Raw genomic sequence first — 23,073 nt, forward strand, 5'->3', positions numbered from 1 at the left:
GCAGCTGGCCGCGCTGCCGGCGGCGGGCTGGGGCGCTCCGCCATGGCCGCCGTACCGCGGGCTGCTGCCGGACGCCCCGCCGCGCCGCCTCGGCGCCCGCCTCGCTAAGCCCCTCCGCCGCCCTCCGCCCGCCCGCCATGGGCTCGCTGTTCCGCAGCGAGCCGATGTGCCTGGCGCAGCTCTTCCTGCAGAGCGGCTCGGCCTACGAGTGCCTCAGCGAGGTGGGCGAGCGTGGCCTGGCCGAGTTCCGAGACGTGAGTAGCGGCCACGGGGCCCGGGCGCCGGCGGGGCTTTCTGGGGCGAACGGGGGGAGGTAGAAGGGCCCCGAGGGGGCGCGGCGGGTGGGCGACATGGGGAAAGGCGAGCCGCGCAGGGGAGTTGTCGTGGGGAAGAGGTAGGCTTCGTTACGATGATGCGATGTAAAAGACTCCAGGACCGCCTCTCGTCCTTCTTTCCCCGGCTGTGACTTGCAGATACATGGCTGATCTCTAAATCGCGTTTGCCTGAAAGGAGGTTGGGAGATGGGAAGTCGGTGTGGAGCCCCAGCCTCCCTGAGACTCTAGGGAGGGGTGTTTTCGGGTGACTGTATTCTATCTCTCTGTTAGTGTACACTCTGGGATTTTTTTGCAGTAGGATCCCGTGGGAGAGCCCACTGCCCACCTGAAGTCACACGGACTTTAGTCCGAGTGTATGTGCACAGCTTATAGATACACCACCCCATTGACAGATCGATAGAAAGAAACATCTTAGCTGTTGTGTAGGCTTATTTCTTCAACGTTGCTGACTACTGGTTTGTAAAACATGTCTGTTCCTGGAGGAGCAGCACAACTTGGAAACTACATGCCTGACTGACATAAAATTGGGTTGGGTAATAATTAACCTTGTTTCTGCATTGCCTCATTGTAATTATATGATCTTTGCTTGCTGACTGAGACTTTGAAATTTCTTCCAAGTGTTCTTCAGAAATATAGGTTGCAAAATGTTTGCAAGGAAAGCTGGGAGAACTTAAATTAACAGCTAGTTAGTAAATATGGCAGGTAGGAGGAAACAGATCTGTAAGAATCACTACATGGGTGGTATGTTTAACATTTTGATGCCGTTCCAGGCATTTGACACACCACTTATTCCAGAAATAATGTATTAGTGGGTCTGAATTAAAAGCTGAATAAGTAGTCAGGGACATTGCACGCTCGTAATATGGGGATGTACGCAAAAAGGTTCTTTCAATAGATTCTGTGGAAATCCATCTCAAAAATTTGGTTGTAGAAAGGTTGGTTTGTTAATTTGAAGTTGTTAAGCAGTACTTTAAAACTCTAGAAATAAGATTAGGAATGGTTTCTCCAGTAGATCTAGCTATTCTGTTATTTGAGTAAAACTAGCAAAAGGCTAGTTTTTGCGTAGCATAATCCTGCTTTAATAAAACTAACCTTGCTATTTGAAGACTTTTTAGGTTTTCGTACATCTCAGCTGAAAAGCACTTTGTAGAAAGAGAGCACGTGGAATACATGCAAAATAGTCCCCATGAAGTCGCAGAAATAGCGGTGGTTTTTTAGGGGCAGTTGCTATTTTAAGTACCTAATAAGCATTTTGTCCTTCTCCTTCAGCTTAACCCAAATGTAAGTGTATTTCAGAGAAAATTTGTGAATGAAGTAAAGAAGTGTGAAGAAATGGAAAGAATACTTGGTGAGCTTTGTTTTCATTATCTGCCCTTTCTCATCTGTGGCATTATTAAAGTTTACATTGCTAGAGTGGAACTACAGTGGAGATTTCAGCTACAGGGTTTTTTAGTCTTCCCAGTCTTGTATGATTTGAATGCTGTAGAGTCTGATAGAATTCTCGCATGTATGAAAAAATACACGTACATACATCTACATATGTAGAATCTTTATGTAGACTTTTGGACCTGGAGATCATTTGACTGTAGTACTGAGTTGCGTCAGAAAATACAAATATATTCCTTAATTTGTCTTGATATGCTGCATCAGTTTTGGGTCTATCACAGAGTCGTTTAGGTTGGAAGGCACTTCTTGAGATCACCTAGTCAGCCTCTACCTCAAGCAGGGGCAGCTGGAGCAGGTTGTCCAGGAGTGTGCCTGGTGGGATTTTGAATTGTGGAGACTCCCACCACCTTTCTGGGCCACCTTTTCTAGTGTTTTACCACTGTTCTCTGTTTCTTGGTTTTGTGAGCTCTAAAATTTACATAGACTATAACATGTACGTGCTAAATATAGGTTAGGTTTTTTTTAAGCCCGGAGTTGAGGTAGAGTTACTAATGTGTTGCCGATAAATAGTTCAGTATTGACTGCTTAAAACTCTGCTAGGAAAATGGAAGCTTTACTGTGCATATTTCCTCGACTATAAAATAAAGCCTGTTTTTCATCCTACATAACTCAATATTGTTGAATTTCCAAGCACCCTCAAAAATATCTCAAGTTGTTAATAATTGTGTTCACATGGTAGTTAATGAATAGAGAAGGGGTGTGCAGAGCATTACAACCAAGATGCAGATTTCTTCACTGTGTCCTGGGCAAAAGTTACCATTAAAGGATTCTTTTTATTGGAATCTCGTCAGACGCATGTGCTGGTCATGCCAAACAGTCCCAGTAGCTATTTGGGCAGCCTCCCTGCCCAGTGTGAGTTGTATTTGTTGTCAAGGTTGCTTAAGCTGCCTTGTTTGAACACTCTCTATTCCAAACATGGGTCAATGAGCAGAACGTAGATTTTTGGCAGATGGCTTGATTAGCAGAAAGTGGTATCTTGCAGCAGCAGAGAGATACTATGAAATGTTAAAAGCTGCTTAAATAGTCCTTGTGCCTGGAAAATTTCAGTCAGAAGGCTCCAAAGATAGCTTACTTTTGCAAACTTCCAAGACAGAAATGTTCTATGCATTTATTCCTTGCATGTTGTAAGCCCCTCTTTTTTGAAGACTCTAGTGTGTGTGGTGTTGCTAAAATAAATGATGCTGCAGTGTGATCGGCAGCATCAATAACAGCTGAAGGGCAACTATGCAGCATTCTGGGAAGCATAAGGAAATGCCATTTCCTTTCTGATTTTGGTGTTTTGTTTTTTTTTTCTTCCTCGCTCCAGGGTATTTAGTACAAGAAATTAAAAAGGCGGATATTCCACTCCCTGAAGGAGATGTTGCTCCTCCTGCCCCATTGCTGAAACACACTTTAGAAATCCAGGTAACTTTTTGACACAACAGATGCCAAAAGTGTAGCGCTGGATCTTGGAACTTCAATTCAAACTTAATTACTTGCTATCTTATGACCTATGACTTAAATTATAGGGGTGTGTCAGGGAGGGCAGAAGCATTTGCTTTCGGTTTTGCCCATTTTTTTTTCTAACAGAGTTACTTCAAAGACTGTCAGTGAGGATTTGATACTAATACAAAATTATTGTGAAAGGGTCAAAGCTAACTCGTGGGGTTTGCAGTCATCTGTTTTATTTTGATGGATTGGCATATTACACTGTTCCAGGCAAAGTGTTATCTGTGGATGTAGTCCTTCAGCCTCCTTTATTGCTTTGGGACTTACCTAAGGCTTTCTTTGTGCATCCAAAATTTCCAGGGTTTGTGGGAGTTTTATATGCCCAAGGCTCTGCAGGTTCCAGTGCTGGTTGCATAGCAGAACATGGTGCTGTTTTCTGTGAATGCTTTTTCTGGTATTGCGTCAGATGTAGAAGCTTGTAAAACACAGATATAATTTTGAATGACATTCTGTTTTGCTGTAATTCCATTAATAGAATATGTAAGTGTCTTGCACCCTGTACTGTCTGAAGTTGTATTTCCAAATCTGCGTTACTTAGCTCGGACGCAAATTAGCGTCAGAACAGCAGACTTAACAGATGCCAGTGGAGGATCAAGTGTACTCAAAGCAATCTTTGTCAGACTGAGGGATAAAACCTATGGAGTTTAAGTTAATTAGGAAACTGAGGAACTCCCATCGTTGCAGCAAATTAACGTGTGTTTAAAATTCATCCTCCCCATATTTCTAAAACAGTATAACTGATTCTGTGTCATTTTTTCCTCCATGTCTTAGGAACAGTTGCAGAAGCTGGAGACAGAATTGAGGGAAGTAACTAAAAACAAAGAAAAGTTGAGGAAAAACCTGCTTGAACTGACAGAATACACATGCATGTTAGAGGTCACACAAAGATTTGTCAGGAGAACAACTGAGGTACTGATTATGTTGTTTGATGAGGAATGTGTGGCATGAGGCATTTGTGTTGCATACCGTTAGTAGTTGTAGTTAAGTGCATAGCTTAGTGTCAGGCTTTACAGCACTGTACATTGTTCGTTATTATTTGCGTTCAGTACCTAGAGAACCTGGCTGGCAGCCTTTTGTGCCGGGCTGTGTTCATACACATAGCAAAATGCAGCCCTGAACGTAGAGGAGGAGCTTTGTGATTTCTCTGTTGAGTCGTTTGAATGCTACTGCTGATGCCAACTGAAAATGAAGGCCTGTTTGTGTTATTTTGATGCATAAATGGTGCTAAGAAATGTACTGTGTAACTTTTGCAACACTGTCTGTAGTTGCTAAGAGCAGTGCACTTGAGATTCCAAGATCTTTCTGTTGTCTGAATCGAACACAGGAAAGTTTTTTTTATTTTTTTATTGAAATAACTTAATTAGCTTTTCTTCTTCAGAATAATGAATGAATGAATGAAATGAGTGAATTTCAAATGAATGAAAAATATTTTTTTCTGAAAGCTTTGAATTTTTCTTTTATTTGCTAGTATGAATCCCGTTTACATGCAAATTATGAAGAATTTGCATCTGTGGAAAACGAGCAATTAATGGATTACAACTGTATGCACAGATTGGGTGCCAAGCTGGGGTAGGTGCTGTTCAGTCCATGTACGGCAGGTTGTCAGTGTGTGCCGTTTCGAAACTGCTTGATGAGCTGCTGTAAATAATGGACTGTTTTCTTAAAAGATGGAATGTAGTGTGACTAATGATTTCAGATGAGCCAAACAGTTTTAGACAAGGTAGGAGACTGGCCCAAATGCACCTTCCTAACAAAATTGGATTATTTGAAGAGACAGATAGGACAGCACCAAAAAAACTGTCACAAAACTTCCATCAAACCAAATATGTATGTTAAGGAAAATCTTTAAATGCTCTAAATCACTACTTTCTTCTACTGTTCAAACTGTTTTTCTAGGATAAACACACAGTGTTTTAATCACCTGGCAGTGTCAGTTTTAAATGTAATATTATTAATGGTATCACCTACTTGCCTTTAAAATGATATATGGATACTGGTCACTACAACACCATTATGAGATGGTATCTTACTAAGGAAAAATTAAGAACCTTATTGTCACAGAAAGAAATGATGTCAAATATAATTCTATTTGTGTGCTCAGGCCTACAGTCTGTTTTCCACGTAGAAATTGACTCTATTTTATGTAACAGTTACTTCTTGTTTAGGGGTGATGCCTCCTTCTCTAGAGATGGCAGATGTTAAATTATTGTGACTATGTGATCCTGAGCGATGATGTACTCGGGTTTATAATTTTTCTTGTGGATTTTAGTTTATTTTTCAAATTTTTCTTTTTCCATAGATTTATATCTGGGTTAGTTCACATAGCAAAAGTTGAAGCCTTTGAAAAAATGCTGTGGAGAGTCTGTAAAGGCTTACATATTCTTACATATGTGGAGTTGGATGAGTCTCTGGAAGATCCAGATACAGTGAGTAAACATTGTACCTATCAGTTTATTCTGTTCTGTACTTTTCTTTAGACTTGGAAGAATTGCTGCTCAGGGTCTTCGGTGAATGTAAGTGATTTCCCAGTGCCCTTGGAGGGAAAACTATTTTAAAGAATTAGAACTTCTAAGACTTCAAAATTAGAGCTCTTGATGCCACCAGAACTATAGGAGTGGCAATTAATTTATCATTGTTCAGCTTGATGAGTGCAGAGCTTTATTGTGCTATAGTAGTGACTTTATGATTGGCTGCCTTGATCGACATACGTGGCATAAATGGCTGCTTGGGTATGTATTAACTAGGTCCGTATAGCACATTACCTCTTAATAGTAAATTTATTTGTTCATTCAGTAGCTAAGGAAAGAAGGTCTGGAGTACAGTTGATCTTCAGTGAAGTTTTTTCTCTGAACTTATAAAATTCATTTCTTGTAAATCAGCAATTATGGCTACCTGATCTGTCACTTCTAAATTTTGCTTCAATTCTAATTTGTAACGTTTTAATTTTTTAAGACTTTTTTATTACTAATAATTCTGAGGTGGTAAAATATAATATATCTTTTATTTTCCCTGAAAACGTTTTCTGTTTTTCTCCAATATACCAAAAAAAAAGAGAGAGATTGGCACACTTGAATTTTATTTTTTGATCTTCACTAAAATAGTGGAAGGTTAATGGCACTAACACAGCTTTTTCTAATTATTCAATTGTGTTACTTTGCTCTCTAATTTTGTCACAGTGGAGTTGTTGGTTGAAAACGAACTTCATCATCTTAACTTTTTTTTTCTTTAGGGCGAAACCACAAAATGGTTTGTTTTTTTAGTATCCTATTGGGGTGAAAAAATTGGCCAGAAAGTTAAGAAGATTTGTGACTGGTAAGAAGTAAAACTAATATATATGTAATTTCTTTATACCTGGGTTATTTTCTTGTTAGTTTTCCCCCTGCTTCCCTTCCTTGTAAGCGTTGATTTTTAGGCAAAGTTTTTGAAGTTAAATTTGTTCCTCCCCCTGCCATTGCATCTAGCTTTATTATTATGCAATATACAAATAAACGTATGAGTCATTTTATCTGCAGTCCTTACTAAGCACAGGCAAAATACTGACTCTCGGTTGAATTTCTTCCATGGTTATTAGATGGTGTGTTGCAGATTTGACTAGGACATGGGCTTGCGTGATTTGTTTTGTTTTAGTTTGGTTATTTAACACAAACTTCTGTTTTTCTGTAGCTATCACTGTCATGTGTATCCCTATCCAAATACCCTGGAGGAGCGCAAGGCCGTTGTTGAAGGACTAAATGTTCGTATTCAGGATCTTCACACTGTGAGTAAATATCAGTATTCCCTTTGCTGTAGTTATTGCACCACAGGAAATTGTTTGACGAATCACAGCATTAAATATGTGAATATATTTCTAAAATACATACAGCTTTGGATCTGAACATGACTGTATGTCATGTCCTTGGTCTTGTGTTGCATGTACCTATTAAACTTGAGGGTACTTGGCATTGATTTCTATTTTAAGCAATGGTTAGTGTGGCCTCCAACAAATGTCATCCAGCATTGGACAAATACTAGGTGCTCTCACTGTGGTTAACATAACCACTGGTACATTTTCAAAGAAATCTTTTTGTTATTTTTTTTTTTCTTGGACAAAGGTGCTGAATAAAACTGAGGATTACTTACGCCAAGTCTTGTGTAAAGCATCTGAATCCATCTATACATGGGTTATCCAAGTAAAGAAGATGAAAGCCATCTATCATGTACTCAACCTGTGCAGTTTTGATGTCACAAATAAATGTTTAATTGCTGAGGTTTGGTGTCCGGTGGCTGATCTGCAGAATTTGCGCCATGCCTTGGAGGAAGGTTCAGTAAGTCAGCTGAATGATCACTGATGTTAAAACTTTTGTCTCGAACTAACTGTACAGATAAGGAAAGAAAATGATTATTTAAAATAGGCTAAAAGTAGGCATAGGCAGGTCTGGGTCTCTGTATTAGCAGAGCCTTTATTTAGTCCTGTGTTGGGTATTTTGGGTTTCCTTTTTGTTTCTTTTTCCTTGAATAAGAATTTCTGTGTTGGACCCAAGTCTGAGTGGGCTCGCAGTGCTATTTGCTGTCAAGTAGAAGGTGCTAATTCCCTTGTGTTAGTTGTGTTGAGTGCAGCTCCATCTTTTTATTTTACAAGAGGGAATTTTTAGTATCAAATTTTTGTTTTATAATACTTACCGATGATTCTCATTTGGTATTTCATAAGTAAGGATTAGAACACTGTACATAATGAGTCGTCTTAGAGAAACAGATTAATGTAACTTATTTCTTTTTAAGAAGGCACAAAGGGATAAATGTTAAACTTGAGGCTGTTTCAAGATCAGTGAAACTGCTGATAGAGAAAATGTTTTCACTTAGTTTAGATGAAGTGTCAACTGAGTTTTTATATAAATGTATCTTCTTTCTGCCTGCAATTAGAGGAAGAGTGGAGCTACAATTTCTTCATTCATGAATACCATCCCAACAACACAACCTCCTCCAACTTTGATACGTACCAATAAATTCACCTCAGGGTTCCAAAACATTGTTGATGCTTATGGAGTTGGAAACTATGGGGAAGTTAATCCAGGTTGGTCCTTGTGAGCTGTGCTGTCATTACTGCTTGCCTTGTCACGTGTTTAAATACCTTGCTGAATTGGACACTAGTAAAGGCAAAATGGTGACAACCATACTGCTTATTAATAGCTGTTTTAAAACTTCAGTAGCTCATTGAAAGTACAAATGGTGCTCCAAGCAGTAAGATGGGATTTGATTTTGCAGAGTTATTTTAGCATTAAATATACTGATAATAGCTGTATTGTTTTTCTTCATATGCTTTACCTTGGCTAAGATACTTAGGGGGAAAAAGAAAGCTTTGGTAATGGCTATTGATCTTACTGAAGCATGGAGCTCATAGCTTGGAAAAAGTCCAGCTTGTTGTATAGCCCAGTTAGTTTAACGTCCTTATGTGTTTTTGCAGCTACGTTGTCTATGTCGTGCTGTACAGGGGAATGTATGTTTTATAGTTCAGAGCTGAAATAGCCACAGAGGAAGAATAGTTTGTTTGGTTTTTATTTGCTGGGCTCATATTATTATCCTCAGAATTGTTGGCTAACGCTCAACTGCAGAATTGTCATTACTAAGGGACAGACATAAGGAAGCTTTAAACTGAGTTCAGTTTACAGTGTGGGGGAAATGTCTATTAGCAGTGGGTGAACGGACTTTCAAACTCAAAGCTGAAAATTGTTTGAGAGGTTAAAGTAGTTTAATTGCTTAGGCATAATTCAGATACCAACATCATCTATTGTGCTGTGGGCCTGAAACATGTTATGTTGTCGTTTCAGCTCTCTATACCATCATCACTTTTCCCTTCTTGTTTGCGGTTATGTTTGGAGACTTTGGGCATGGTCTACTAATGTTCATATTTGCACTCCTGACAATACTGTATGAAAACCACCCTAGATTAAAAAGATCACAAGATGAGGTAAAAGGAATTACAAATAACTTACTCTTCATCCAGCAAGATAACTTCAATTGAATAGTTCTTATGTTTCTGAAAAGTACTATTTATTGCATGTGTATTAGATGGGGTTTTCTTCCTTTGTTTCAGGTTTTTCTGTGTTTAAAGTTGCCATATTGCTTGAGATGAATGTGATGATCTTAACAAACTGTTCTCTTTTTTTTGAAAGGGCAGAAATAATCAAGTTGGAATGAAAGACTGACAAAAATTAATTGATACTGTTGGGCTCGTCTTTCCTTCTGCAAGGGCTACTTAGTGATGTGTGGGTTTTACAGAATGTGGTTACAGTGACTAATGTGAGGAGAAAATGATTTTCCAAATTCCATCTGCTGTTATTTCTGAAAAGGAGTTGTAGTTTGAAATTTATTAACTTAATGTTAACTAATTTTTTAATGTTATGAGGCTGGAATGTGGGAACACGTGCATCTCATTAGAATTATCTTTAATTAAGAATGGCTGCAAATGACTAACTTCTTGAAAACTAGTCTCAGGAAGGAAACATGGTTTAAAATGATTATTCATTAGTGTAACAATGCCAATGAGAAAAGTCTCTGTTTGTGTCATGAGAGCTTGTATGGGGACTTCAACTCTCTGCATTAATTTAAACCACAAATATCTTTCAGAATATACTTCCTGCTGGTAGCTCTATTTCCTAATGGATATAAACCTTTGCATATAAATCACCTGACATAAAATCAATGTGGGGAGATAAACTGTACCCATTTGGTGACTGCCATTTGTAAATTGCATATTTACATGCTTAAAGCAAAATTCTCTGTGTTACATCTTGGTTGGCCGTAGGTTTCTTCGTATTCCTTAATGACTATTCACAAGGATTTTTAGTTTTTAGAAGTCTTGGTATGGCCAAAAATGTGTTTCTTTTAGAAATGTGTAGATAACGATTGTTCACATAGCAGATGATGTTCTCTATTTTGTCTTTTTTCCAGATAATGAAAATGTTATTTGAAGGCCGATACGTGATTTTATTAATGGGTCTGTTTTCTATATACACTGGATTGATCTATAATGACTGCTTTTCAAAGTCATTAAATATATTTGGTTCTGGATGGAATGTTTCAGCGATGTTTGAACAGAAGGTTTGGAGGTGAGTAGTGTGCTTCTGTTTGCTATACCATTAAAACAAAAAGGTACTTCCTGCAACAATTTAACCCTTTTGGTCACCCATTTTAACTGTCCTTTTATTGAAAGGAGTAAGTAAATGTAATGAAATCTAGTAAAATAATAGAACGGGTTGGAAGGGACCTTGAAAGTTCATCTACTTCAACCCCCCTGCAATGAGCAGAGTCTCTCAGGCGTGTCAACGACACCACTCAGCCTGGTGTCATCAGCAAACTTGCTGAGGGTGCACTCAAGCCCCCTATGTCATTGATGAAGATACTGAACAGTACTGGTCCCAGTTTGAACCCCTGAGGGACACCACTTATCACTGATCTCCATCTGGACATTGAGCCATTCACTACTACCCTCTGGATATGACCATCCAACCAATTCCTCATCCAGCAAACAGTGCACCCATCAAATTCATCTCTCTGCAGTTTAGAGAGAAGGATGTTGTTGGGGATCTTGTCAAAGTCCTTACAGAAATCCAGATAGACAATATCCATAGCTCTTCCCTTGTCCACTGATGTAGTCACTTCGTCATAAAAGGCCATTAGGCTGGTCAGGCAGTTGTTGTTAAATCTAGTTGTATAGGTAGTAAGTGCTAGTGTGCTGAGGGCTAAGAGATACATAGAATCATAGAATTGTTAGGGTTGGAAGGGACCTTAAAGATCATTTAGTTCCAATCCCCCTGCCCTGGGCAGGGACACCTCCCACTAGATCAGGTTGCTCAGAGCCCCATCCAGCCTGGCCTTAAAAACTTCCAGGGACGGGGCTTCCACCACCTCTCTGGGCAACCTGTTCCAGTGTCTCACCACCCTCACGGTGAAGAGCTTCTTCCTAATGTCCAATCTGAATCAACCCATCTCTAGTTTTAATCCATCCCCTCTAGTCGTACCGTTACCCGCCATTCTAAAAAGTCCCTCCCCAGCTTTCTTGTAGGCCCCCTTAAGATACTGGTAGGCCACTATAAGGTCTCCTCAGAGCCTTCTTTTGTCCAGACTGAACAACCCCAACTCTCTCAGTCTGTCTTCATAGGAGAGGTGCTCCAGCCCTCTGATCATCCTCGTGGCCCTTCTCTGGACACGTTCCAGCACATCTGTATCTCTCTTGTAGTAGATGCTCCAGAATTGGACGCAGTACTCCAGGTGGAGTCTCACGAGAGTGGAGTAGAGGGGGAGAATCACCTCCCTCGACCTGCTGGCCACGCTTCTCCTGATGCAGCCCAGGATATGATTGGCTTTCTGGGCTGCAAGTGCACACTGACGGCTCATGTTGAGCCTCTTGTCCACCAGCACCCCCAAGTCCTTTTCTTCAGGGCTGCTCTCAAGCTAGTCACTGCCCAGCCTATATCGGTGCTTGGGATTGCCCCAACCCAGATAGAGGACCTTGCACTTGGTCTTGTTGAACTTCATGAGGTTGGCATGGGCCCACCTCTCCAGCCTATTAGGGTCCCTCTGGACGGCATCCCTTCCCTCCAGCATGTCAGCCACCCCACACAGTTTGGTGTCATTGGCAAACTTGCTGAGGGTGCGCTCTATGCCATTGTCCATGTCGCTGATGAAGATGTTAAACAAGACCGGTCCCAGTACTGATCCTTGAGAGACTCCCCTTGTCACTGGCCTCCACTTGGACATGGACCTATTGACAGCCACTCTTTGGGTGCGGCCGTCAAGCCAGTTCTTTATCCACTGAATTGTCCATCCATCAAACCCATATTTTATCAGCTTGGAGACCAGGATGTCATGCAGGACAGTGTCAAAGGCTTTGCTCAGGTCCAGGTAAATGACGTCAGTTGCTCTCCCCTTGCCTATTGATGTTGTGCCACCAGGTTTGTCAGGCACAGTTTGCCCTTGGTGAAGCTGTGTTGATTGTACCCAATCACCTCTTCGTTATTCTTCTGCCTCAGCAGTGCCTCCAGGAGGATCTGCTCCATAATCTTACCAGGCATGGAGATGAGACTGACTGGCCTATAGTTCCCTGGTTCCTCCTTCTTACCCTTTTTGAAAATGGGGATTTTGTTTCCCCTTTTCCAGTCAGTGGGGACCTCACCAGACTGCTATGACTTTTGGAATATAATAGCAGTTTAGCAACCTCATCCGCCAGTTCCCTCAGTACCCATGGGTGTATCCCATTGGGTCCCATGGACTTGTACACTTTCAGGTTCATCAGGTGGTCACGAACCTGATCTTCACTTATAATGGGCAGTTCTTTCCAACCCCTGCCATTGTCTTCTGTGACTCTGGGAGTGTGGCTGGAGTGTGGCCAGTGAAGACTGAGGAAAGTCGTTGAGAACCTCGGCCTTCTCCATATCACGTGTCACCAGTTCTCCCATTTCCTTTCTGAGGGGGCCCACACCTTCCCTAGTCGTCTTCTTGCCATTAATATACCTATAGAAATTTTTGCTGTTTCCCTTGATCTCCTTGTCTAGATTTAATTCTAACTGAGCTTTAGCTTTTCTAACCAGGTATCTTGCTGCTCGGACAGCTTCCTCATATGTCCCCCATTCTAGCTGTCCTTTCTTCCACTCCTTGTAAAGATTCTTTTTGTGTAACAGTGTGTCCAGGAGCTCCTTGTTCACCCAGGCAGGTCTCCTAGCATTCTTTCCTGCCTTCCTCTTTGTCAGTATACTTTGCTCCTGGACACAGAGAAGGTGATCCTTGAATAGTGCCCAGCTGTCCTGGGCCCCCCTTCCCTCTAGGCCTTTGTCGCACAGCACTTTGGCCAGCAGATCCTTCAAGCAATCAAAGTCTGCATGCCTAAAGTCCAGGGTCGTAAGCTTGGAATACATCCTCCTAGTTGCCCCGAGGATCTTAAGTTCTATCGCTTCGTGGTCACTGCAGCCAAGGTTATCCCTGAGCCTCACGTTGGTCACCAGCCCTTCCCTGTTGGTGAGGACAAGGTCCAGCATAGCACCTTTTCTTGTTGGTTCCTCTACCATTTGGAGGAGGAAGTTGTCATCAATGCATTCCAGGAACATCCTGGATTGCTGGTGCCTTGCTGTGTTGTTCCTCACAGCAGATGTCAGTGTCATCTACACTTAAAATAAAAAGGCAGCAATAGTTATTTAAAAACAAAAAAAAAATCAAATTGCCTATTATCTTAAATCCACAGAGAACACAATTTCTTGCAAAACCACTATTAGAATTTGATTATATTTAATTCCGTCAATATATCAAGTTAATTTCGTATTTATCAGTGCTGCTTTACTGGATTTACATGCCCTCTGTCACCTGGAACATTTCCTAGAATATTATCATTGGGTATAGATGATTATCAGTCTTCTCCTGAAACAGTGTCTGTTGCAGTACCCTAATGCTGTACGCTAGCTGGTAACTTTTAGTCATTAAAAACTGCAGCTGACGTAGTATTTTTTTATTGTTAGTAAGAACTTGTATCTAATTTTGAGGTGACATTTCTAAAGTTTGTTCGGTCCCTAAACCTTCTTAGATGTGTTTTCCATCTTTTTTGTGGTCTCACAAAGGTGTTCTTATGAATGGCTGTGGACTTCAGTAGTATTGTAAAATCCTAACGGAAGGCGCTAAGACTTTGTCTTGTCTTGTATTCTTTTTATTCATAAAAAGCAGACTGCCTCCTGTCTTATAGTTTGTCTTTATGCTAATGGATTTAATTTGCCTCCAGTTACTGTATTTTCCAGGAGAGGTTTCTGAATATATATATATATTTCAGACTTCGAGAGGAATAGAAAACAGGGCTAGTTTTGGAGAAATTTGTCCTAGGCCATATGTCTGGAATGAGTAGCCAAGAAGAATTAGCATCTACTGTAAAGACATTAACAATAAATTAAATAAATTAATTGCCTAGCAATTATTAGTCTTTGCACAGCTTTTCTTGATAGTTTAAAAAAAAAAAACAAAGTAGGCCATGTGAATTGTCAAACCTGTTTCTTCACAAAGTGGGGTAACCTCATTGTTTTGAGGTGTCACGTCCTTTTGGTATTTAAATGTTCACAGCTCTGTTCACTCTGCCTCAAAAACAGGAAGCAGCTTGAATAGTAGAGTCAAAACCACTGACTGGTTAAAATGTGAACGAAGTTAGAGTGGAAACTCATCCAAATGCAAAACGGGAAAAAAGATATTTATTACTCTTTGGGTTTTTGTTAATGAATTGTATATAAAAGCAAATTGTTTGCTTTTTAAATGAAACTTTCCATTCTAGGGGAATGAGGAATAAAATCTAGAAACTTTTCTTTCACCGACAGTTAGCGTGAGTTAAGCCCAGATTGTGAGTTTCTAGAGATTTTTTTTTCTATTGTTTTTATTAGCCAGGGCCTTTGTGCTTAGAAATCCTTGTATTCTTTTGAAGTCTTGACGGTGGGTTAGCTAGTCATATAAAGGAAAGCAGCAGCAGCGTCCTGCAGAACTGAAAGTATATGTTGTCACCATGTTTAAACAATGTCAGATCTGACTGTGTTTTTCTCTGCAGTCTTCGTGATCTGAAGGATAATAAATTTTTAACACTGGATCCAAATGTTATTGGTGTATACAATGGAGCTTATCCCTTTGGAATTGATCCGGTTAGTCTTATTATTTTAAATTATCCATTTGTGATGATTAGTCATTTATAAATTAGATTTTGGTGTGTGTTAGTGTTGTGGTTTAACCACAGCCGGCAACTAAGAACCATGCAGCTGCTCGCTCACCCCCCTAGTTCGGATGGGGGAGAGAATCGGAAAAGTCAAAGTGGAATAAAAACTCGTGGGTTGAGATAAAGACAGTTTAATAGGTAGAGGAAAGCAGGGCTCCATCACGCGTAATGGTTACTTGGGAAGACAAACTCCATCACTCTGAGCGTCTCCCCCTTCCTCCTCCTTCCCCCAGCTTTATATACTGAGCATGACGTCATACGGCGTGGGATATCCCTTTGGTCAGTTGGGGTCAGCTGTCCTGGCTGTGTCCCTTTCCAGCTACTTGTGCCATCCCAGCCTAGTCACTGGCAGGGCAGAATGAGGAGCAGAAAAGGCCTTGAGTGCTCAGCAACAGCTAAAAACACCAGTGTGCTGTCACGCTATTCCCGTCCCAAATCCAAACCATAGCACTATACCAGCTGCTGGTAAAAATTTAACTGTACCCCAACTGAAACCATGACAGTTAGGAAAATAAATCTTACTATGGAAAAAAAAATGTTTCTTCTTGCATTCTCCATTCAAAAAGAGCTTTTCCCTTAACGAGTCAAAGAAAGATTTCACTGTTTTCATGAAACTCAAATTTCAGTTGTGATCACTGTTTGAGGTAGAATTCTGGTCTGCAATAGAGAAAGGATGCTGTTTAATTCCTCCTGTTACACTGTTCTTTAATACTGGTTTGTCTTTTCTTCTTCAGATATGGAATTTGGCAAGCAACCGTCTCAGTTTCTTAAATTCTTTCAAAATGAAAATGTCTGTGATTTTTGGAGTGACTCACATGACATTTGGAGTTGTATTGGGGGTATTTAACCACTTGTAAGTACAACAAGTTAAAATAATATTAACATTATAGTCTTTGTCAAGTCTTGAATTATAACTGTTAATCTGGTAGGAGGAAACTGGAACAATATTTTAAAAACAGAATAATAGTAATTGTGAAAACTGTTCTTAAAAAAACGACAGTAACGGAGAGATCTTCCTTCACATAAATAAGATGATGGATCAGTATTATGCCAGCAAATCTGCAGACATGGATTAATACAAGATTTTATTTTACGTGTTGCTAAAAAGAGATACATGCCTCTTGTGGTCTTAATTTCCACTGGCATACCTGGTTAATATGAAGAAATCAGTTTTGGATTGTAACTGCAGTTGTGCTGTTTAAAAGTGCTGGGTACTGTTCTGTTTTATTGAAATTATGTTTGGGCCATGTATTTATCTTGACCTTTTTTTTAAAAAAATTATTTTTCACTTTTCTCCCCCAATTTTATGTTTCAGGCATTTCAAGAAGAAGTATAATATTTATTTGGTTTTTCTTCCTGAACTTTTATTCATGATGTGCATCTTTGGCTACCTTGTGTTTATGATCTTCTTTAAATGGCTAGCGTACTCTGCAGAGGACTCTACATCTGCTCCTAGTATTCTGATCCAATTTATTAACATGTTCCTGTTTCCTGGAGGTGAAACAGAGGTCTTCTACACCGGTCAGGTTAGTAGCGTTCTTACAAGCTTCTTACTAATTTACAGGTTAGTAGTGTTCTAACAAGTGGAGACTCAGCTGATGGCTGAGTGTTCCCCTAGGAAGGGGAGTGTATCAGACTGAGGGAAAATTGAATACATGTTATGATTAAATAACATATTTACTCTTTAATCAGTTGTAAGATTTTACGTAGTGACTTGTGAAAATACCTGTTTCTAGAACAAAATCTCCCAGGTTAAAATTAAGGCTAGAGAACGGAGTCTCATGCTTGTACTTTTGATGCTTTTCTATATGCCGTAGTCTTATAAAACTGAGTATTGGTAATGCCTTAATCCAGAACCTAGTCCTGAAGATGCTGGATGTCTGTAAACCGATTTAAGGGCCTGATTAAGTAAAACGCGTATGTTCAATTTGAGTACATGCCCACTGAAATCAGTAGTACTTTTCTTATGCTTAAACAGGCCTTTAAAGGAAAATGGGAAGGCTTTTTCCTGCTTTGGATTTTGTGATCAAATCTAATTTTCTTTCTTTCCCTCCCTAACAGGTTGCTCTACAGAGGTTTTTACTTAGCATTGCTTTCCTTTCTGTTCCTGTAATGCTTTTTGGTAAACCACTTTATTTATATTGGTTGCACAGTGGAGGCCGAGGCATTAGGATGTACAGGGTAAGTGTTAAGAGACACTTACACATTTCTTCAGTATAGAAGAATTCAGCTGCTGTTGTATTGCATATAAAGTAATGTCCTTACTAGGTATTTCTACTCAACTTGGAAAGTTTTTGACTGTGACATACAATAGTGCTTTGTTCCTCTAACTCTTTTTCGCCTTTGCATGTGACTACTTTAAATAAATTTTAAAAAATACGCTGGCAGTCCTCTTAACACTATGCATTTCCATTTTGCAGAGTGGCTACAAGCTAATTCGAAAAGAAAGTGAAGAAGAACTTTCTCTGCTGAGATCTCATGATATGGAAGAAGGAAGCAGTCATTCAGACAGTGGACACAGAGAGGGGGATGGAGAGGAGGTAACGTTTTTACTTGACCTCTAGTTCGCATGTCCTTAAAAGCAAATTAGAAGTGGAATATCAAGAAGATAACCTGTACACTGAGTTCCTGGAAGTTTTCAAGAAAATACGCTGAGCCTTTACAAATACCTTGATGCGTGAATGCAATTTATTTATTTTTATTTGTAAATTCAGATTCCTACAGTAAACGACAATCTATCTGAAGTGGAGAACAGGAAGAGTTCTTTGCTTAGATGCTTTATTTGCATCTAAGACTATAGTTTTTCTTAAACGGAAGAATGGGATAAAAATCTTTGAATTTGTATGCTTTTATGGATTCTTAAGGCAAGAGCATGACTGTCCAGCTTCCTGTTAATTAATTTTGGCCCTTCATCCAGACAGAAGTCTTTTTATGTCTGCAAATTACATCTTGTGATGAGGATTATTGCTAATGGGGGTTGGGAGACATGAGCTGCCTTCCTAGTCCTTAGCTATTGCTGCTGGTTAGTTTGGCCAAATTTTTAAAGGTCTTGACTAATTCCACTGATTTCATGTGAATTGAAAGACAAAAAATTGCTTCAGTTTCCCAATGCGCAGACTACGTGTAGTACTTGCTTCACAGGGGTAGTAGACTCCTACTTCTTATGTATAGAAAATGCAAGAATTGTTTGCTTAAATAAAATGGGTCGTAGTTCCATGCAAAGTAAACATTGAAACTTGCAGTAATATTAGTCTTGTAATTTGGTGTTAGCAACAAGTACGTATATTTAGAGTTTACAGTATTAACATAGTTAATCACTAGCATTACTAATAATTAACCTTGGGTTTAAAGATGCAAAAATTGACATTGTAAACTTACAACATCAATAGAATGGGAATTAGAACCGTAACTGGTTTTACTACTGAGACTTTTAAAGTATTAGATCATGTTCCTTGTGGAAAGCATAAATTGCATTCGCTTCTATCTGTCAACAAAGTAATTGGGGAAAATAACTGGAAAACTCTAGCACCTGTTGTTTATTTTTTTTTAATATTGTATTTGTAATAAGAATCTTAAACATAGCAGATCTTTTTTTTTACTTGATATGAAATCAATGTATTACCCTTTAATGGAATTTTTCTTCCACGTATATTAAGATTTGCAGACGAATATTTTTGTTGTCTCACAATGTGTTTTCATATTTTAGTTTAATTTTGCAGATGTCTTTATGAATCAAGCAATTCATACCATTGAATACTGTCTAGGATGTATTTCTAATACAGCCTCTTACCTGAGACTCTGGGCATTAAGTCTTGCTCATGCGCGTAAGTGGGGGTTTTCTTGTTTGTTGTTTTTTTGTTTTTTTTTTTCCCCATCTGTCTTGATTTTTTTTTTTTTTTTTATGCTGGTTAGAGGGGGGCTGGCCTGTTGAAGTGATACTACTATCAAATTATCTTTTTCTTAATTTAAAAAAGTTCCCTTTTTAAACTAATCATGATCTATGGGAAGCCCCCAAACTAAAACTGTGAATTATTGTTTGGAACCTAGTAATTTTCTTCATTGATTGCTCTGTGTTGTAAAGAGGTTGATTATCTGAGCACAGTGTTACCTCACATAATAGCATATCAACAGTTGAAGTGCCGTTTCCTGTTTCCCATTGATTGACCAGTTTGGAAGGTATTTACGCTCTTGCTAATGGTGTCACAGTGTAAAATATTGCCATCAGTAGATCTGATTTTGGAACTGGTACTTCAAAATGTTTCGGCGGAGGAGGGGGACAACTAACCGAGGTTAAGGGTTGCCATGTTCAACAGATCCCATAATATTGTTTAAACTAGAACACGGGTCAGTTAGAGTAGCTCTCTGCGTGAATGTATGCAGTATCAACACTAATAAATTAAAAACTTTTTTTTAATAGAGTTATCAGAAGTTCTATGGCAAATGGTGATGAGAGTGGGTCTTCGTGTGGATACAACATACGGTGTCTTACTGCTAGTCCCTGTTCTAGCGTTTTTTGCTGTGCTAACGGTTTTTATTCTTTTGGTCATGGAGGGGCTTTCTGCTTTTCTCCATGCTATACGACTTCACTGGTAAGTTCATTTTTTCTTAATACTACTTATCATGTACTGGCTTGTTTACGAGGAATTTTTGTGTCAGAATATTAGGTGCCTTATTAAAAAGAAAAGTGTAAAATTCAACAGCCTCATGCTACTGTAATAGATTTATTCAATCATATTAAATACATGGCTTGTTAGTTGAATGTGATTTGTTCCTCTGGAATATTTTCAGTAAATTCAAATATTATATTGGCTTATGATGCATATTAACCTGTATCACATTCAGAGTTTATGTTGGTGCAAACTATGAGCACGTTTGATTTATAGTATTGAAGCTTTTCATACTGTAGAATATTGGTAACGTGGATAAGTATTTTTAATTTCAATCTGATTATATCACTGAAAGACTTCAGTCTGATTTATATTAGTGACCAAAACTTTTGCTAAAGTGGGGTTGCCAGCCCTTAAGTATTTTAATCCTTTCTTAGTCTCACCAGCTCTGCACATTGCAGTGGATCCAGAAAATGTTTAGTTTGAAACCCGATGAAATTTACAGTATAAGAAAAGGCAGATACATAGTATAAAAACATGTGAGGCAGAGCTATATGCATTACAGAGTATTGTCCTCATGATATTGTATATTTGCAAAACAATTAACTGCAACTAACTGGAAAACAAATTAGTAAGAAGTGAGGAATGAGCCATTACAGCACAACCTCGGTGTGTTTGGGTCTCTGAGAACCATGAAATTTGCCTGAGTCTGTGACAGGAAGGTTAAATAGGGGCACAGAAAGCCTAAGTGACAGGATTAGGACTGGTTTTGTTCAGCCTCTTGTGTTGCACAGTTCTATCCCTTGACAGCTGCTCATTTTGGATTAATTTACAGATTCTGTTTTTGGTTTTTTTTGTCTCATTTCAGGGTGGAATTTCAGAACAAATTCTACTCTGGTGGAGGATACAAGTTTACGCCTTTCTCTTTTAAGCACATTTCTTTACATTTTAATAAAGACGATACGGCATAGTTTGGTTGCTGTCAGCAGAAATGTTTGGAATTGTCTGCAAGTAATCGTGATTGGATCTCACCTACGAATGGTTTCTTGTAGGACACAGTCTTTTTCACTGATTGCCTTATAATGCAGCCAAATAATTCTGTAATATATACCTCCAATAGAAATACATAGCAGATCTGGAGCATCTTGTAAAGTATATAGACATAAAATGTACATTTTTCTTGATAAACTAATGTTGTAAATTAATTTTATTCTTTAAAAAAGTTGTTACTGCTTGTCCTAAAACCAGTGTAAGCGTGTTTTTTGTTGAGGCTGTTAATTTTCTTGAATGGTTACTTTTAAGTTATCTGAAAGACTTTTCATTATTATCATTACTAATCATTACTAATCACATACTTAAGCAAGCTCCCCTCTCATGCACTTTGGGAACAATTCAGCAATGCAACTGAAGCAATGTCTGTTTTCAGTATCTATTCCAGAAGGATTATGAAAAGTAAATTTATACATAGCAATGCAGCATGCTCTTTTTTGTCTGTATTTAAAATTGCACCAAAAATGTTAACCCATTATTCTGAGTTCTGCCCGGAGTTACTACTTCAACCTTTCAGAAGCCACAGTGATATTTAATGCTACAGAAGAAGGCAGGCTTAGAAGTGGAGACTGGAAGTTTTATCTGTCTTATTTCCCTGTGGTGAGGTGCTTTCTGATCCGTTCTGCAAAGCTGGTGTGTGCAGCCCCTCGCTGGCCCTGACCGCCATGGGTACAAGTGTCAGGAAAAACGTTGCAGCGTCTGGGTGAGGACACAAATAGGAGAACCAAACTGCCTACTAGAAATTTCCATCCCAGGTTCTGTTTCTACATGCAGAGTTTCTGCTCATAGGAGTAACTTTTGCACAGGGAATGAAGGACTGGCCTCGATCCCTGTTTACATTTGGTTGTAAGGACACACACAGACATACGGTGTTACTTACCTGATGTTGTTGAACCAAAGTTTATACTGAATAGGCAGAAAGGGGTCATTTTGTATTATTTTTTGTATTGGTGTAAAAATGGGGATATTACCATAATGTTTTAACACCTGTGCCATCGGAACAGCGTAAGTTTCATACTATTTACGAATAAAACCTCGTTTGCGCAGTTCGGAGTGGGCCCTTACGTTTGTACCTAGCCCTTTCTCTCCCCCTGGCAGCGCTGCAGGGGGCGGCCGGGCCTGCACGCCCCCGGCCGGCCCCCCCCTCCCGCTGCCCCGCGCCCGCCTCGCGCCGGGGCCGGGGCCGAGGTAACGGACCGCCCCTGAGGGGCGGTGGGAAGCGCGAGGCGACCTCCTCAGGCGGGCGTTGGGCGGGCGGCGGCCATCGCTCCGCCCGGGGCCGTTGCCGTGGCCACCGGGAGGCGTCGGTCGGGCCCCGGAGGTCGCCGCCATGATCCTGGACGATGTGCGGGTGCAGTGGCTGCGGGACCGAGCGCTCGCCGTCCTGGGGCTGACCGATCCGGCGCCATTCGAGGAGCTGCTGAACCGCGGCGACGGCGAGGAGGGACGGGCTGTGCTGCTCTTTTTCGACCGCGGCACCCGGGAGGGGGACGATGAGAGGGAGGCGGGCGCCACGCTGCTGCTGCTGCTGCTGCGGGCCGAGCGGCGCGGCCAGGACGGCGAGGAGGCAGTGGGTGAGGGCCCGGCCTGCACAGCCCTCCCCCGGGCACTGCCTGACCAAACGCCCCTTTGCTCTGACCTTTCCTCCCCAACTCCTGCTTTCCCCCTCCCTCAAGCCCTAGTTTGTCCCATCTCCTGAGTCCTAGCCCCGTTATCTTTACCCCTTTCCCTGCTTTTCCGTCCCTTGGGCTGTGTCTGGTCCTCCTGAACCCCTTTTATCCCACCCATTTCCATGACCTTTCTCCTCTCTGGTTGCACCTTGGTGGGATTTGCACCCTCCCTGCTGTGGAGTGGTTCTGTCGTGCTTTCCTGCCATTTTGTGTGCGTGCAGGCACAGGTGACACAGACAAGTTTGCAGACGAGCAGCAGGAGGAAGGCCCGGATAACCTTCCTGAGCAGTTGACTGAAACAGCCTCCTCTGTGGCGTTGGAAGGAAGTAGGTGGTTTGAGCGGCCCAAGTGTAGTCGTTGCAGGCCATACTGCTGCGGTGGCTAAATGTGACTAGCTAACATGGCTCTCTTGAGCAGATCCAGCTGTATCTGTAACATCAACAGCTTCTTTTCCCAGAAAAGTAGATCTGATTTTGTGGATAGTGTCCTGGGCAGTGTAGCTAATTTAGTTTTTCTCAGGACCTTCTCCCTCAGGATGTTCCTTTGAAAGAAACCTATCCTAGTTTGGCCCTTTCATCTTTTCCAAACAGGTGGAAAGAAAGAGGCTGGGGTGAACAAAACCAACCCACAAGCACAGATCTTCTATCCAGTCTTTGTCTGTGACATCTTTTACTGGTTTTGTAATTTCAGATTCCTAGAGATTAATTTTATGAAAATATATAAAACAAGTATGTTCCATTTAGTAGGAATTAATTCATTCCCCTGGAGAG

At 40.4% G+C, this 23,073-nt stretch overlaps 2 protein-coding genes across 2 annotated transcripts in view; both read left to right on the top strand.

Moving 5' to 3' along the window:
- The first annotated feature begins 8 nt into the window (after window positions 1-8).
- ATP6V0A2 (ATPase H+ transporting V0 subunit a2) lies at window positions 9-21,679 on the top strand. The gene is made up of 20 exons (XM_054219588.1): window positions 9-254; window positions 1,605-1,683; window positions 3,088-3,185; window positions 4,041-4,178; window positions 4,738-4,838; window positions 5,569-5,695; window positions 6,499-6,581; window positions 6,933-7,026; window positions 7,361-7,573; window positions 8,169-8,319; window positions 9,074-9,213; window positions 10,197-10,354; window positions 14,815-14,905; window positions 15,711-15,829; window positions 16,292-16,502; window positions 17,038-17,157; window positions 17,397-17,516; window positions 18,683-18,800; window positions 19,394-19,565; window positions 20,452-21,679. Exons 1-20 carry the CDS (start codon window positions 138-140, stop codon window positions 20,552-20,554), a joined length of 2,553 nt encoding a protein of 850 aa, XP_054075563.1. The 5' UTR covers window positions 9-137; the 3' UTR covers window positions 20,555-21,679.
- Window positions 21,680-21,963: 284 nt separating this feature from the next.
- Window positions 21,964-23,073, top strand: part of DNAH10 (dynein axonemal heavy chain 10) — a 57,525-nt gene continuing 56,415 nt past the window's right edge. The window contains exon 1 of the mRNA XM_054220004.1: window positions 21,964-22,192. Within this exon, the coding sequence (XP_054075979.1) occupies window positions 21,964-22,192 (229 nt within the window). The remainder of the gene's footprint in view (window positions 22,193-23,073) is intronic.

This window comes from Rissa tridactyla, chromosome 13 (assembly GCF_028500815.1).
Source record: "Rissa tridactyla isolate bRisTri1 chromosome 13, bRisTri1.patW.cur.20221130, whole genome shotgun sequence".
In the NCBI taxonomy this organism is placed as follows: domain Eukaryota; kingdom Metazoa; phylum Chordata; class Aves; order Charadriiformes; family Laridae; genus Rissa; species Rissa tridactyla.